The sequence below is a fragment of the Dama dama genome, chromosome 5 (genome assembly GCF_033118175.1).
Source record: "Dama dama isolate Ldn47 chromosome 5, ASM3311817v1, whole genome shotgun sequence".
NCBI lineage: Eukaryota > Metazoa > Chordata > Mammalia > Artiodactyla > Cervidae > Dama > Dama dama.
This window is the reverse complement of record NC_083685.1, coordinates 120,534,148-120,551,095: the sequence shown is the minus strand read 5'-3', so window position 1 is coordinate 120,551,095 and position 16,948 is coordinate 120,534,148. Positions and strand designations below refer to the sequence as shown.

The window sequence follows — 16,948 nt, the reverse complement described above, 5'->3', positions numbered from 1 at the left end:
TGGACTGTAGCCCACCAGGCTCCTCCGTCCATGGAATTCTCCAGGCAAAAATACTGGAGTGGGTAGCCATTCCCTTTCCCAGGGGATCTTCCTAGTTCAGGGATTGAACCCAGGTCTCCCGCACCGCAGGCAGATTCACCGTCTGAGCCACCAGGGAATGGCCAAAGGGTCGCAGCAAAACTTAGAGAGCAAACAACAGGTCTGACGTGACTTCAACCAGAGCCGGAACGCCAGAGCTGGAGCGTATCTGTGCTTCAAAGGGCTACGTTCCCATAAGGGTGCAAAGAAGCATCAGACCAGTGAGTCCCATGCTGATGTCACCCAGGTACACAGCAAGGCTCTGCTGGATGGGGGCTGGTCAGTGTGAAGAGGGAGATAAGGTCCCAGAGGGGAGGTACCCCCTTTTCTAGGGATGTCCTCAAAGTGAAGCCTCCCCCTCCCCACCCCGTCCCCCTTTACCCCTCCCCCATGGCCCCAGCTGGCTCCAGGCCCCAGAGCTGTGTGGTGAGGCATGAGCGCCTTGCCCTCAGAAGCAGCTTAGCCCAGGATGCTGGGACAGCTGTCTGGCTCTGGGCCATAGGCACAGTCTCAGGTGGGGGTGGGGTGGGGGGCACCATTAGGTGCCCTGCTGGGCTGACGACTTTAATTAATCTGCAATATGTCGTGTCGTGGACACAGGCAGGCTTCCCAGGCAGACAGGCCTGGTTCACATCCTGCTGTGTGCCTTTAGGCACATAGTGAACCTCTCTGGGCCTCTTCATCTTTAATATGCTAAGGCTGTCGGGTGATGACAGAGCCAGTTTCTTTCTCTTCCTTCTCCTTTCTTTCCTCCCCTGTGTTCCTGTTGCCTTGGGACAAAGTTATTTGGCAGTCCCCATAGGGTGCCCATGGCAGGCAGAGTGAGCCAGCCCAAGCTCACCAAGCCCAAGAAGAGGTCTGTACCTGCCAGAGGGTAGAAAGGCCCTGACCAGCTGTGGCAGTCAGCCTGAGCCAATTCCACCAGGACAAGTGGGACTTACCCCCTTTTCCTCCTCTCATTGCTCCCTTTATCTACACTATCCTTCTCTCCTTAATCATATCCCAGTTCCTCCAGCTTCATTTTGGTCCCATTTCACCAGCCTGGAAATGCCGGGGTGGTGTGGTCATAAATGGGGGTAGACTGCATCCCAGGCCCCCCATGTGCCCCTGCCCTCATCAAGGAGAGGGTCTTTCTTCTGTCCCTTGTGAGCTTGGTCACTGCAGGGAAGACGCCACGTGGCCCTCTCAACCCTCCCCACCTCATCTTTCTCCCTAGGGGTTTGCTCTGATCTCTGATTCTCCAAAGAAAATTTCTGGGTGGAGCCAGTGAAGTCAGCTCTGCCACCAACAGGCCGTGGATGCTGAAAAGGCCAAGAAAATCATCTTTGTGCCTGGTGAAACATTATCATCCATCCATCATTCATGCATTCATTCATTCATTCAACAAAACATTTTTTTGTGCCTCCTATCACTGACTGCAGCCTGTCCAGGCCTCCTGGGCAGTAGCTGGGCTGCTTGAGTCAGAACCGTCTAGGGTACATGCTGGTCATGCCCACACTTCCCAGGCCACTGTCCAGCATGCGCTTTCACTGAGGGCCCCAAGAACCCCTCACTGTGGTGAAGTGCTGTTGAGGATCCAGTTATCAGGCACTGTTTCCTCGCTGCTCCCAGGGAAGCAAAATCCTGAGCAGAGACCTGTTTTGTCCAATCACTGATTCTCCACCCAGGCCCGACAGGATGAGGCCCAGAGCTCTACAATGATAGCAATGGGGACTGTGCCTCTTTACAGGAGTCCTGGGAGAAAGGTTCCCAAGCACGAGGCACCCTCTGCCTTAGGTGGACCAGCAAGACCTCGGTCATCTTCAAAAGAAGAGCTCCAAAGTTGGGGAGGCGGCCCTGATGCCACATGCAGCCCTCATGGCCATCCTCTCCTCTCTCTCCTTTCAGGGCCCCTTCCCCCCACAGGCCTCCAAGTATACAGTCAGGGTTCCCCTTCTCACACCTCTGCTGTGTAAGAGAACCCCGCTGGAAGCACCCCAGTGGACTTCATGGGGCCCAGGTTTCATGGCAAGAGACCATGGGAGTGTAGAGGTGGCTCAGACTCTCCCCAAGCACCCTCCCTGCTGCCAGCACTGCACCAGCACTGGGGCTATAAAACTCCTAAATTGCATAAGGGACCCCCCAGCCCCAGCAGATATCCTTCATACTAGTGGTTTTCAGCCCATGCCCCCACCCACCCCACCAGCCTTCACCCAGGCCCCCCTCCTCCCAGCCGGCATGATTAGCAATGACTGCATCGTTGGGAAAATTATTAATTTCCATCCATCAAGTTTACTTCTGGGAAAGTTTGCCAATTAACTCAGCAGGCCAAGGTGCCCAGAATAAAAAGGAGAGGGAGGCAGAGGCCTGGGACAATCCTTGCGGGGCGGGGGTGGAGTCCATGAGCCTTAGGAGTCTGGAGGGTGAGGAGGAATTAGGAGGCTGCTCCCCAGCCCCCAGGCACCCACCTGTGGGAGTGAGCGGCAGGAGGGGCCAACGCTGCCTCTCTCTGGTTTTCCTGGCTGTGGCTATGTGATGCTAAAATCAGGGGATGTGTGTGTGTGTGCGCGCGGCGTGCGCGCAGGTGCATGTTGTGGGGGTGCATGTTGCTTGTCAACCTGGGCCAGGAGCCCTGGCTTTGACGGTGTCCACGACAAAGTCACTTGTCTAACACTGGGTGTCTGAAAGGCAGACGCTGATGGCCCAGGACCCTGTGATCACCAGGGATGGAGTGGGTTCCAGGCTTTCTGATGTTCTGCACAACAATCCCCAGCCCTGGTCCTTCCCATACTTCCTTTCCCCCTTTTTTTTTGTCTGAAGCCAGGCCCCTCCACCTTTGAGGCTAACTTGCAAACTCTCCCACAGGTGTCCTCACCTCTCAAGTGTCTGCTGCGGTCTGTGGCTGGGCTTGGAAGGTTGCTGTCATAATCCTGGGTTCTCTAAGTGCCTGAGGTCTGTCTGTGGGTGGGGGGTGAAGGGGTGCAGAAGGAAACCAGGGAGACACACCTAGAGAGTGTCTGGGCCCTCAGGCCTTGGCAGTGCATATGGTGTCCGGGTTAAGCACACAGCACTGGGGACAGGACAGCTGGACCCTCCAGAGGCTGTAGAAACGGACATCTGACTCATAAGGCCAGGAAAAGGCGGACAGAGCCATAGCTGGCTCCTGACACAAGGAGCCTCCAAAGGCAACAGGCAGGCTACTTTGGGACCTGAGGAACCTGCCCAGCCGCAAGTGGGGTGGGGCGGGGAAGTCTCTGTGCCCAAGGTCCCAGAGTCCCCGGAGACAGTCCTGCCTAGCACGCTTCCGGATGTTTGGCTCAGGAGTGCTTCCCCGGCCCACTCTGCAGGAGCCAGGGACAGAAGGGCGAGGCCTCGGAGTCAGTTTCCACCGCTTTGTAAAAGGCAGCCCAGAATGTCCAGCTCTCGCCAACCTAAAGCCAGGGCCCACTCCTTCAGCCTCCTCTGTATTTTCTGCTGCTCCAGGTCGCATTTCATCTCAATCACTCCCTGTCCCTCCAAATGGATGGGCTGTGGCCCCAACCCCCTCAGTGATACCCAAGCTGCCCCCCCCCCATGAAACCCCATAAATACTTAGAAACATAAATTAAAATAAACTGCATTTTTAAATTGCAAAATCAGGGCCATTTTATCGTTTTTATTGCATAACAACCATTAATGAACTATAGTCCCTGCCACCTTAATTGCCTGGAGACTAAAGTTCAATTCCTGTCTTCGCACAGGCCGGGGACCCTGCGTCACAGAAGCCACGCACCTGGTGTCACACCAGGGTAAATACATTTACAGGCAGGATGAGGGGCTTCAAGGAAGGTCCTGCGGGCTCTGCAGTGTGGCCCCTCCTGAGTGAGAGGAGTCAGGTCTTCCTGGGGACCACTGGATACGAAGAGGCCTCTTCCCCTGGACCCCCTCCCCTCTCTATCCAAGGAGCGGGGGAGATGCAGGCCCAGGCTGGGCTGTGTAAAAGCCCCCAGCAGCCCCCACACCTTCACCCCCACACCTCCAGTGAGGCTGATACAGGGAGGCCCAGACCAGCCACACGCTGCAACACCCACTGGCCGGCCTTGCTTTCCCTGGCCCCTCCTGGGCCCGGCCTCGGCCATTTTCCTGGGCTTCTTGCCCCAGTGGGGGAGGGGGCCAGGAGGGTCAGAGTTCCCCTCTGCTTTCCACTCCAGGTAGCGGGGTTCCCTAGGGGCGAAGCTGGAATTGGGGTCATGTGTATAGTTAGCGGCCAGAGTACGTGCCCCGCCCCCCCACCTCCTCCTGGGTCAGACAGGTGGGCCCCAGACTGCTGCTGCCCGCTTGAAGCCGAGATTCAGCCCCAAGGGTGGAGGAGCAGCATGCCCAGCACACAGAGTGCAGAGGCCAGCAGGGGACTGAATCCCTCCCCAGCTCCCTCATACCATCCCCCAGGGCCCAGGCCCATTAATCTTTAACTGCCTCTGATCTAAAGCTGACCCCCAAAGCAAACAGGGATAGGATTCCAGGGGACAGGACACCGCCCCCCCCCCCCCCCAGCCCCCAGTGCAGGGGGCGGGGTGCTGGAAAGCTCTATCTCTTGTCCCTACCCCCACGGATGCTGGAGGAGACTACTCCCCAGTTCTGGAAGCTGTGACCTCTCTCAGGAGTGATGGGGGCAAGGGCAGGACCCCAGGGTAGATTTGGGAGTCAGACTCGAGGTAGATTTGAGAGGTTCTGAAGGACGAGGAGGGGGCTGGGGCCAGAGTAGGGGAATTGGTCCCCACTCCCCACAGAAGTCTCCTTAGCATCCTGAGGGCAGAAGCGTCCCTAGAGAAAACAGGGGAGGGGGCACTTCCTCCAGAAATCCGCTAGTCTATTGTTACGCTTTCTGAGACCAGGGAATTTTTCCAGGAGGTTGCAACAACCAAAAATAATAATAATAACGCCCCTCCCCCAGCAGCAGGAATTCTGGAAAAAAAAAAAAAAAAAAAAACCCAGCTGCTGCCGCTATCAGGCCGAGGAAAAAACAAGGTCAGACGCTGCGGAGATTTAATTTAAGGCGCGCACCCACAGCCCGCCAGCCACGCACCGGGACGCAGGCCGTCCTCTGAGCGCAGGATGCGGGGTTCCCGGCCGCGCGGATGCCACGTGGAGCGCCCGGGGGCCCTTCAGGCCCCGGGAACACGGGCTCGCACCTCGCTCCCCCGTCGGAGGCTGGGTCTCAGGTCAGAGATCGACCTGGGAAAGGGTGGCCCGCACTCAGGAAGAGAGGGTGGGGGCTAAATCTGGGCTAAAACCACCCAGTAAATGAGGGAGGGGGGAGAGAGGAGGAGAAGGGGACAATGCGGTCGGGAGAATAGAGCCCGATCCTAATGAGAAGTGACAGTAGAATGGGCCGCGGGCGCTGGCGGGCCAGGCCCGGGCAGGGCCACCGAGTCCCCCATCCCCCCACGGTCCTCCGCCAGCCGGGCGGGCCGTGCCGGTCTCCACCGCCGGGAGCCACTGTCAACTGCTGGGCGCGGAGAAGGCGGCCTCCGGGATCTGCACGGAGGCGGGGGGGTTGGCGGGCCCTAGACAGTCCTGCGCGTGATGCCCACTCCCCACGGGACAAGGCGGGTCCTGGAGTCAGCCCCTGCGGTCGCCCTAGGGCAGCCCTTGTGGTCGAGGCGGGCGCGGAGCGGGCCCAGCGGGAGTGCAGTTGTTTTGCACTAAGTAGCGTGAGCCTGTTCCCTTCCCGGTGTCCCGCCGCGGGCTCTGCCAGGGGAACGCGCACCGGGCTTTCCGAGGGGCGCTTTCTCCATCCCACCAGCGCTGTCGGGGGAGGCTGTCCAGTGCCGGGGGCAAGCGGAGGCTTCGGCCCTCCGCGGGAGCTCCGAGGGCCCCAAGACTGTGGTGCCTGGGCCGGCATTTCAATGACTTTTCCAGACTCCGAGGAGCGGGACCCCAATCCTTTCCGGGTAAATGGCACCGCGTGCGCACCGCTAGCGAGGCCAGCCGGCCGGCCTGCAGGCACGGGGGCGATGAGGCCGGCTGCCTCGCGGAGCCCCCGGCCGGGTCGCGAGTGGCTTTTCCCTGACCGCCCTCTCCCGAGTGTGAGTTCCTGTCTCACCCGCAGAAATCAACAAATAATTCTCGGTATTTCCCAAACTGGGGAACCGAGGGTGATGAAGAAGGATGGAGAACAGAGGGGACAGGGTCGAACCCGTTGTTTTTTTACTTTAAAAATTATATATTTTATGTCACAATCGCTTCTCCTTAAGACCACAAACATCCAATTTGGCTTGGCGTAATAAAATCAGCCGGAGCTCCCTTAAACGGAGCCATTCCGGTGAATTAAGTTGTGAAATCTAATCTATTATATCCATAAAGGAGAATGCTTTCATTGTAAATTCAGGTTATAAAGAAACTATACCTGGGCCGCCAGCCCTCCTTTCGGATTTGCTACTCGAAGCCTTATCAAATTACTTCAAAATGTTGGGCTACCCTCTCCATATCTCATGGCAATAGAAATTAAACGTTGCAACATTTCTTATAACACTATGAAAAGGTAAAAAACAACTGCCACAACAAGGGGGTATAGTTAAAGAAAAAACAACAACAAAAAAGACACCCCCCCCCCAACCTCTTCCCTTCATTGGAAAGCTCGGTTACTATTTTCCCAATTAATTCAAGTTTTTTAAAACGATCTAAACAGGCCGAGACTTCTTTCACGTTCTCTCCCACCCAGGCTGGTCGGGGGCACAGCTCCCGGGTGGATCGCACGTGGGCCCGAAGACCTCTGATGCTGGGACCTCTGGAGAAGGGTGCAGAGACCTCTAGGCTCAGCTGAACCTGCATCAGCGGTCCGCACCCACAGCTGGCACACCTGAGCCAGGGAGGGGGTCCTTGGAAGCCAGGCTGGCTCTCCTGACTTTGGTGCCTAGTACACAGGCCAGGATGCCACTTGTCTCAGCAGTGGACTGGCCAGACAAAGGAGTCGCTAGTGAGGGGTTAATGGCCCCCCCAACACATGCCCTTTTTTTGTCCTCCCCACCAGAGCCTCCTGAGGCAGTTCAGGTAGGGGAATACAGCACCCTTGTAATATTTGTTAGCAAAATGGGTGAGGGTATTTGCTGCCCTTCCTCGAATGGGGGTCTTGGGCCCTGGTCACTCGCTGGCCAGACCACCCCTTTCCCCTACCACACCTTCATTTCTGAGAACTCTGCGCCAGGCAGAAATTGAGGCCCCTGAGGACTCTGTGAGGAGATCGGTAAGTTCCCAAATTCCCAGAGAACCAGAGGACACAGCTTTTGTCAGGCCCGTGAAGATTTATGAGGCTCCATCAGAGTGTCGGCCAGGCCTCACTGAGGCCGCCAGCCAGCATGCCCGTCTAATCTTTGATTTCCATCTAATTATTTTTTTCCTGCCACTTTCAACTCAGAGTCCGGAGTGGCAAACAAAGGGAAAAAGATGGGGGATGGGGCCGCCAGACAGTGGTGTGGGGTAGGTTCCGGATCCCTCAGGACCCTGGGGGGGCACCCCTTAATGCCCCAGGTTCCCAGGAGGGTGGATGAGGGTGACTACTGGAGCTGGGACCACAGGGGGACTTGTTCTCCTGCTAGGCTCACCCCCAGTCGTTGGCCCAGAGTTAGTGGGAGTAGGGTTCTGAACCCCAAGCAATCCGCAGGGAAACTAGTGCGCCATGGAGAAGTGCTTCAAGGGAAGAATACCTGTTAACGATCGCAGAAAGAAAAAATACTTTCCCCTAAATTGCAATTAAGGGGGCTATGGAGGGATTCCACAGGTCCAGTACACCCAGCCAGAGGCCACAGAGAAGGCAGAAGGAGGCGGGATTTTTCTTCCGGAACGGAAAAATGCCTGCCCAAGCCGGTAAGAAAAAGTGAAGCTCGCATTTTTCATGTTAAAAGAAAAAAATACAAATGGAAAATGATTTTAGTGGTCACCACCCATAAGTCAACTAAAAACAGGCATAATTAGAGTGTGGGGAATCCAGGGGGCCATAAATCTTCGACGCCTTTTCCACTGGAATCGGGAGCCTTTTATGGTTTGTTGAGTTTTAAGTATTTCGAGAGAAGTGAGGTCCCGGGCTTTGGTGGATGCGGGTCTGTGTCGGGAGCGCCACGCCGGGCGAGCAGGGACGGGCGCCGCCGGGACACCGCGAACCTCTCGGTTCTTCCGGGGAAGGTGGAAACTGAAACTGTGCGCTTTATCCCCAGGAGAGGCGTTTCCCGCCCACCGGGTCCCTCGCTCCCCAGCCCGGTAACCAGGCTTCCCCAGAGCGGTGGAGGCTCGCGAGCTGGGTATTGATACACATGCGGACTCTGGGGCGTTGATTCTTTTTCTTTCCAACCCAAACTCCGGCGGGAATACTCGCTGGTGCGCGGGAACTGGGAGGTTTTTACAGCGGGCCCGATTTGAACCCTTTCACCTGGGCCCTTTGTTCCGACTTATGCCGGGGGTGGGAGGGGGGTCACGGTAGAAAATGACACAAAATTAACCCCTCCCTTTTAACCATCAAATCCCTAATTTTCAGTCTTCCCCTAAAGGGCAAGCAATACGTTTCACTCCATGGGGTATTTTCCCCCACCGGGTGGAGACCAAATTGCCAATTTCTCATCGATCTAGCCCTCTTCTTTTTCTGAAACAGTCTCCAAACGAAAATATCCCATATCCAAACATCACCTAAAACTCCATTAATCAGGTAAGAAAACGGGAAGAAAGTGAAATGTGCATTCTCTCTCTCAAAGTCTCCCTAAATAAAAGCGCGCCCTTTCCTTCAACTGTCTCCAACCTTCCCCTTTGTTGTAAAGGCTGTCCCATCCTAAGAACTGGGGCGGGGGAAACTAGAGATTCACAAACGGAAGAGTTCTCCCCAGGAAACGATTCTCCTAAGACTTCTTTTGTTTGAAGTGGGCATGGGGGAGGGGAGGGAGCCCGCCCCAGGCCAGCTAAAGGGCCTCCTCAAACCACCAAAAAGCAAAGCCCAAGGGCCTCCCCTAACAGGCGAGTCCGGGACTCGTGTGGCTAACTACTGGACAAGGGGACCTGTCCGCCTAGCGCGGGATCAAGGTCGGGTTTCCCCATCCCGAGTTGCCAGCGATCGTCCCTCAGAACTGAGCAGCCCCGCTTGAAAATCCCTGGGGTTCCAGGGGTTAGGGGTGGGGGAGACTGCACAAAGCCCCATAAACCCAGCCCCGAGGCCGAGGAAGGGCGCATGGTCTCCTCGGCAAATTAAACGCAACCTAGAGGAAAGGGACAGGCTTTTGCAAAGAGACATTTCCTTCGAGCCCCGAGGTGGAGTAGGGGACAGTCCTCTGACCGAGGCCACAGGTACAGACTAAGCCAGTGTCTACCCCGAGTTCAGCAGCTCTCCCCGAGCCCTGCAGAAAGACACGTGTGCAGCGAAAGGCTCTTACACACCAGCCGGGTTTTTATTCGTTCCCTACCCGGAGTGCGCTCTGGGCGCGCGGGAAAAATGGAAAACGCACGTACCTGGCGGCGCTCCGAGGGCGGCCTCGCGGGCCCGCCGCTGGCGAGGGGGCCCCCAGAAGCCACTCCCCGCCCGGCCGGTCGCCCCACGGCCCATCCCTCCCTCCCAGGCGACGCACCCCGCCGAGCCAACTCTCCAGGAAGCGCGAGGAGCTTCCTGTCCGCGTGCCGGACACGTCTTCCAGCGCCAGGGCCCGCATCTCCTGCCTGCGAGCGGACGCGCAGAGGAACCCCGAGGCCCAGCAGTCCCGGAGAGGGGCTCCAAGGCCAAGGGGCGGCGCGTCCCGCCGCTACGCTGCGGCTCGGGTTGCACGTCCAGACCTGGGTCCGGGCACGTCCTTCTCGACCCAGGTTCCCGCTTTCCCACGTTCGCGGCCGAGCTAGCGCAGACGGACGCGGAACCCTCGGGGAAGACGAGGAGGCCGCAGCGGCCGCGGTCCGCGCAGGAGCCCCGGGGCGGGAGGGGTGCTGGGCGGAGGGGCGGGCGGGTTCCCGCCGCCCCGCGCCCTGCGGCCGCCGCCCTCCAGGGGCTCTCGGCCCCGCCCCCGCGGAGGGGCCCCGCCCCCGCCTCCACCCGGCCTAGGAGTCCTCCCTCTCGAACACCCCCGCTCTCCCCCTCCTCGCCTTAAACCCCTCGCCTCCCCCCCCCCGCCCCCGACCTCGAGCTCCCCTGTCCTCCCCTCCCTGCGCGGCTCCGCGCCCCCGCCCCTCCCTTGCTGCTTCCCCCATCCTTGCTCTTCCACCCCTCCCCCACTCGTTGTCCTCCCGCCCCGCCCTCCCTGGCTCAGTCCGCGCCCCCACCCCCGCCCCCGCCTGTGCGGGTGTTCCCCCGGCTCCGGCCCCGCTCTCTTTTTTCCCTCCCCTCTGGCCCCCTCCACGCCTTCCCCATCCTGTTCCCGGCCCAATCGCCGCCCGCCGCCGCCGCTCCCTTTGTCTAAGCCGCGGCCGCCGGCCAATGGGATCTCGCGGAGACGCGGGCGGTGCACGTCTGAGCCAATGGGCTGGCCGGACGGGTCGAGGAGGAAGGCGCCGCGGACCCCGAGTCGCAAGCTGCAGGCCGGCGTCGGGCAGGCCTGCGCCCGGGCCCAAGCGGAGCTTCGAAAGCGGCTGACTCGCCGCCCAAGACCCCCGCGCGTTCTACCTCCGAATCCGCTCTCCGGGAAAATGCCCTGGAGTGCGGAGTGGGTGGGGGTGACACCGCGTGGCGGCTCCGGAGCGGGTCCCCAAGGGCCCAGGGGATTTGCTTAAGAACCGCCCGTCGCTTTCTTCCCTGGAGTCCGCCGCGCATATCTCTCCCGGGACTTGCAAAGAAATGCAACACTCCGGAAGGGAAAAAGGATGCTCTGAGAGCGTCCCGGGGCCCCGGAATGGGGCGCTGCTCAGGGACTTCGCCACCCGGAACTGTCTCCTGGGATAGAGTTGGGGCCCAGGAGCCAGTCCTGGCCTCACTCCTCGCCTGGCGTCTGTCTAAGGGTCACCGCAAATGAACGGTGGCCCCTGTCTTCCCGGGCTGGGTCATACTGAAGGGAAGAAGGACGCCGCCCCGGGACTCTGAGATGTGGACCTTCCACGGCTGGGGCTGCAGGTCTGCTGCACAGAGGTGGGGTTCTTCCCAGCTTAGGGGTGGAGGAGGGGGTCACAGCCAGGGCCTCTGCCTGTGCCCTCACCTGAGTCCTATGGTGATGAGCATAGTTCTGACCCTTTAATTACTTCCCTGCTGCCGCCCCAGAAAGGAGGAAGGTAATCCCAAATTACTAGTTCCCATCTTTTCATTAAAAGCAGGTTGGCTTACTTTTAGAGGAGAAGTTGAGCCCAGTGCAGTCCTGCACCTTCTTTGAAAGCACCAGAAAGACAGGAGAAGGAAACACAACCGGTGGTCCCAGGCCTCAGGAAGGGTGGCTTCTAAACTTTTCTTGGTCTCCAAGTAAGTAAGCAAGTGTTAGTCACTCAGTCTTGCCAACTCTTTGCGATCCCATGGACTGCAGCCCACCAGGCTCCTCTCTCCATGAGATTTTCCAGGCAAGGATACTGGAGTGGGTTGCCATTTCCTTCTCCAGGTGATCTTCCCAACTCAGGGATCAAACCCGGGTCTCCTGCACTGCAGGCAGATTTTTTACCAACTACAAGCTACAAGGGAAGCCCTTGGTCTCCAAACCTCTGTTCAAATTTTGATGACAAATAAGAGTAGAAACTGGAGCAAAAGATCTGGGGTTGATTCTGCTTGAAAACACTGGACATAGAGGTGGGGGAGGGACTTCTTTTCAGGATCCTGTTGGTCCAGGAGTGAGCTGAACCTTGTGTGTGGGTAAGATGCCAATGGCAGAGGGACCTGCCCTGTCACAAATGTCCTGGGACCTGCTGGGTTTAGCCTGAGAATTGTCAGTGTCCACATCACTGGGCTGCTGCCACCAAAGTTACGGTCCAGTTTCCTATTGCTAAAGCCACTAGTCAGTGGGCATCAAGGCACCTCCTTGGGGTTCTCCCAGTGACCCCTAAGGCACCACCTTGGGGTTCCTTCCTCCAGGGGTCATGGGGATCTTGAACTAGGCCTCAGGAGGCCAGCAGCAGCCAGGTGGAAGCAGGCAGCCCCTTCCAGCAGCCTGCCTTGGTCCAGACCACATTGCAACTGGCAGACCCATCACAGGTCCTTGGAAATTCTGCTCCCAGGGCCTAAGCATCCAAGGCTTGAGAATTGGACTGGTTTAGATGCCTCAAAGAGATCAAAAATCAAGTTGATGGTCCAGATGCATCCTAACAGTCTGGACTCTACCCTCAATGCCTAGAAATGACAGAAAAATGAAAAAACTCACTATAACCAGGAGAACAGGAAGGGTTCCCTTGAAGCCCAGATATCCCAAGAAATCCTAGGGGTGGTGGGTGGTTCCTCTGGCTCCAGGGAAGAAACTGCTGGCAGTTGATGGGTGGCTTTGAGGCAGCAGCTGAAGGGCCCTGAGGTACTGTCAGGGTGATGCACAGCTTTATCTGAGACCAACCCCACCCCAGCTGTGATAAGCAGCAGGCAGTAGACAAAGGGGAAATTACATTAAGGAACAACACCTAAAAGAGCAGGGAACCACATGTCCCCAGAATGGTCACTCATGCCCCCAGAAGCTGGTCAGACCCACAAACACAGTTTCGAGGCCAGTAACCACTTATTGATGGACGAACAGGAAACCTTGCATGTGAAGAGCAAGCCACAAATGAAGGATTTCGCACGAGGTGGGGCTGAGATTGCAGCTGTCCACACACACACACACACACCCCCCCCCCCCCCCCCCGCCACTTCCTCCCAAATTCCTTCCCATGTGCTAATGGGACACCACTGGTCCAAGGAGGGTGAGGGAGCCCTGAAGCAGTCCTGAACCCGCCCACATCCACTCTCAGAGCTGTGAGTGTGAGCATCAGTGACTGTTGTCTAAGACACAGAAGCTTTGGAGTGGTTTGTTATGCAGCATTGTTGTGGCAACAGCTGACTAATACGCCCAGTCTAACTAGTGCAGAAATGGGCTCCCAGGGAGCTGTTGTGACAAAACTCTAAAATATGCGGCGTTAGCTTAGTGGCTGGCTTGTGGATAGTAGGGAAACGGATATGGTGAGCTGGAAATAATAACGTGCTTGCCTTGTTATGCCAGGGCTAAACATTTGGGAAAACTGGGGAGGTGATAGGAAACAACCAGGGGAAATGTAAATGGAAGAAAAGTATTTTAAAGATATTTCTGAAAATCAAGTCAATGTCTTAGGATATAAAAAAATTTGGATGCCAAGATAAAAACTCAATAGGTGGGCTGAGAAGTAGAGTGGACACATCAAAGTGATGAACTAGTGAGCTGGAAGGTCAAACTGTGGAATTCTCCAGAACACAGAGTCAGAGACCAAAAGTTATGATGTATGAAGGAAACGTTAAGAAATGGGACATGAGCCCAGTTTTCTGCATTCAGTTATTGTAAAGGAATTCCGAAGGACAGAGAGAAGAAGGAAAGGAATGCTTCGGGAAAGAATACGCAGGAGCAGCCTTGGGCTGAAGGGGACAGAGGAGGACACTTTAGAACACAGAAGAGAGAGGGATCAAAGAAAAGCTCCCAGTGGGGAAAAAAAAAACACATTACCTCCAAAAAAAAAAAAGAAAAGGATAAGCCTGACATGAGACAGCTGCGAGTTACAAACAATGGAGGGGCATCTTCACATTTTGGAGGGAAAGTGATTTGAGCCTATAATTCTCGAGCAGGCCTAACAGCCATTCAGTTAGGAGGAAAAACAAACACTTTTTTGGGTCGTGCCAAGTGTTAGGAGAGTTTATTTCCAACAAATACCATCCAAAATAATTACTAGCTCAGATACTCTAGCAAAACGAAAAATGAACCCGAGACGAAGACATGGGCTGCAGGAGCCAGTGAAACTATTTTTATCAGGGGACGAAGCTTGGAAAATACTCTCAGCAGTCTGGGAGGAGAATCCAAATGATCTCATTCTGGGCAGTGGAAGGGAGAGGATGGGGTGAAATAAAACTGAAAAGTGGTGTATCTTGTTCATGGGGACAGACACGGGTTGGGAGAGCTAAATTCAAATATGCATGTTAAAAAATTTCAACTACTAGATAAATAGAAATATAAAACTTCCAAACCATAAGAAGAATTGGAAGGAAGACATTTTGACTTACCTAACAAGAGTAGGAAATGGGGGTGGATGGGTAGGAACAGCAGGAAACTTGCAAAATCTGAAACCAGGTCACAGGAATAGGTTTAAGTATATCAATAATCACAATAAATGCTAATAAGTTAAAGTCTTGCATTGAAGATAGAGACACTTGGGATAGATTGAAATTTGATATCTGGAGGGTGCTATCAATGAAGCTGACCCCCAACAATGACTGGTCTGGGCCAGGGGTGCCTAATCTTGTCTCATGGATGGTAGATGAGGGGGACTGGGGTCCATGGCCTTGGATGGAACCACATTTTCACACCTTTCCTTTATTTGACCTCCAACTACAGTTTGACATTTCTTTCATGAAACCTGGCTCAACCAAAATGACAATTATTTTCAAATCATGCTGCAATGATTCCAGGTATCTTGAAGTACTGTTTCTATCATCAGTACATCAAAATTTGGGTAGTTATTTAATCCGTTAATGAGGAAGCACAAATATCACAAATTTTTGTGATAAAGTAATACATTATATACAAGACATACACAAGTCATATAAAGACTTTGATGATTATTTTATCACATGGTTTATCTATGCCTCAGTGGATATAGAATCCATCTGCAAAGTAGGAGATTCTGGAAGATATCCTGGAGGAGGAAATAGCAACCCACTCCAGTATTCTTGTCTGAAAAATCCCATGGACAGAGGAGCCAGGTGGACTACAGGCCACAGAATCACAAAGAGTTGGACACAACTGAGCACACATACATGCACACATGTGTACAAGACATGTCAAATTGACTTTGATTACTGTCTTATCACATGGTTTCCTTTATAACCCCATGCATTTTATGTATTTAAAAAACTTATTCTATGGGGGCTTCCATGGTGGTCCAGTGGTTAAGAATCCACCTTCCAATGCAGGTTAGATCTCTGGTCCGGGAAGATCCCACATGCCATGAGACAATAAAGCCCATGCACTACAACTACTTGTGTATGTTACAAATAGCTGAGAAAAGAAGAGAAACTAAAGGCAAAGGAGAAAAGGAAAGATACACCCATTTGAATGCAGAGTCCCAAAGAATAGCAAGGAGAGATAAGAAAGCCTTCCTTGGTGATCAAGGCAAAGTAGAGGAAAACAATAGAATGGGAAAGACTAGAGAGCTCTTCAAGAAAATTAGAGATACCAAGGGAACATTTCATGTGAAGATGGGCACAATAAAGGACAGAAATTGTATGGACCTAACAGAAGCAGAAGATATTAAAAAGAGGTGGCAATAATACACAGAACTACACAAAAAAGCTCTTCATGACCCAGATAACCACGATGGTGTGATCAGTCACCTAGAGCCAGTTGTCCTGGGATGCAAAGTCAAGTGGGCCTTAGGAAGTATCACTATGAACAGAGCTAGTGGAGGTTATGGAATTCTAGTTGAGCTATTTCAAATCCTAAAAGATGATGCTGTTAAAGTACTGCACGCAATATGCCAGCAAATTTGGAAAACAGTAGTGGCCACAGGACTGGAAAAGGTCAGTTTTCATTCCAATTCCAAAGAAAGGCAATGCCAAAGAATGTTCAAACCACGGCACATTTGCACTCATCTCACATTCTAGCAAAGTAATGCTCAAAATCCTCCAAGCCAGGCTTCAACACTACGTGAACCATGACCTTCCAGATGTTCAAGCTGGATTTAGAAAAGGCAGAGGAACCAGAGATCAAATTGCCAACATCCGTTGGATCATTGAAAAAGCAAAAGAATTCCAGAAAAACGTCTTTCTGCTTTATTGACTACACCAAAGCTTTTGACTGTGTGGATCACAACAAACTGTGGAAAATTCTTCAAGAGATGGGAACACCAGATCATCTCACCTGCCTCCTGAGAAATCTGTGTGCAGGTCAAGAAGCAACAGTTAGAACTGGTCATGGAACAACAGACTGGTTCCAAATCAGGAAAGGAGTATGTCAAGGCTGTATATTGTTACCCTGCTTATTTAACTTATATGCAGAGTACATCATGCAAAATGCTGGGCTGGGTGAAACATAAGCTAGAATCAAGATTGCCTGGAGAAATATCAATAACCTCAGATATGCAGATGACACCACCCCTATCACAGAAAGGGAAGAAGAACTAAAGAGTCTCTTGATGAAAGTGAAAGAGGAGAGTGAAAAAGTTGGCTTAAAACTCAGCATTCAGAAAACCAAGATCATGGCATCTAATCCCATCACTTCATGGCAAATAAATGGGGAAACAATGGAAACTGTGACAGACTTTATTTTGGAGGGCTTCAAACTCACTGCAGATGGTGACTGCAGCCATGAAATTAAAAGACACTTGTTCCTTGGAAGAAAAGCTATGACTAATCTAGACAGCATATTAAAAAGCAGAGACATTACTTTGCCAACAAAGGTCTGTCTAGTCAAAGCTGTGTTTTTTTTTCCAGTAGTCATATATGAATGTGAGAGTTGGACCGTAAAGAAAGCTGAGCGCCAAAGAATTGATGCTTTTGAACTATGGTGTTGGGAGAAGACTCTTGAGAGTCTGTTGGACTGCAAGGAGATCCAACCAGTCCAACCTAAAGGAAATCAATCCTGAATATTCATTGGAAGGACTGATGTTAAAGCTGAAACTCCAATACTTCGGCCACCTGATGCGAAGAACTGACTCATTGGAAAAGACCCTGATGCTGGGAAAGATTGAAGGCAGGAGGAGAAGGGGACAACAGAGGATGAGATGGTTAGATGGCTTCACTGACTCGATGGACATGAGTTTGAGTAAGCTCCGG

General features: G+C 53.9%; 1 protein-coding gene across 1 annotated transcript in view; it reads right to left on the bottom strand.

The window, feature by feature from the left end:
* LOC133055654 (uncharacterized) overlaps window positions 1-16,948 on the bottom strand; it is a 53,357-nt gene that overhangs the window by 21,694 nt on the left and 14,715 nt on the right. Inside the window, exons 3-4 of the mRNA XM_061140786.1 lie at window positions 10,403-10,691; window positions 9,526-10,146 (exon numbers count right to left, since the gene is read on the bottom strand). Of these exons, the coding sequence (XP_060996769.1) occupies window positions 9,526-10,146; window positions 10,403-10,691 (910 nt within the window). The remainder of the gene's footprint in view (window positions 1-9,525; window positions 10,147-10,402; window positions 10,692-16,948) is intronic.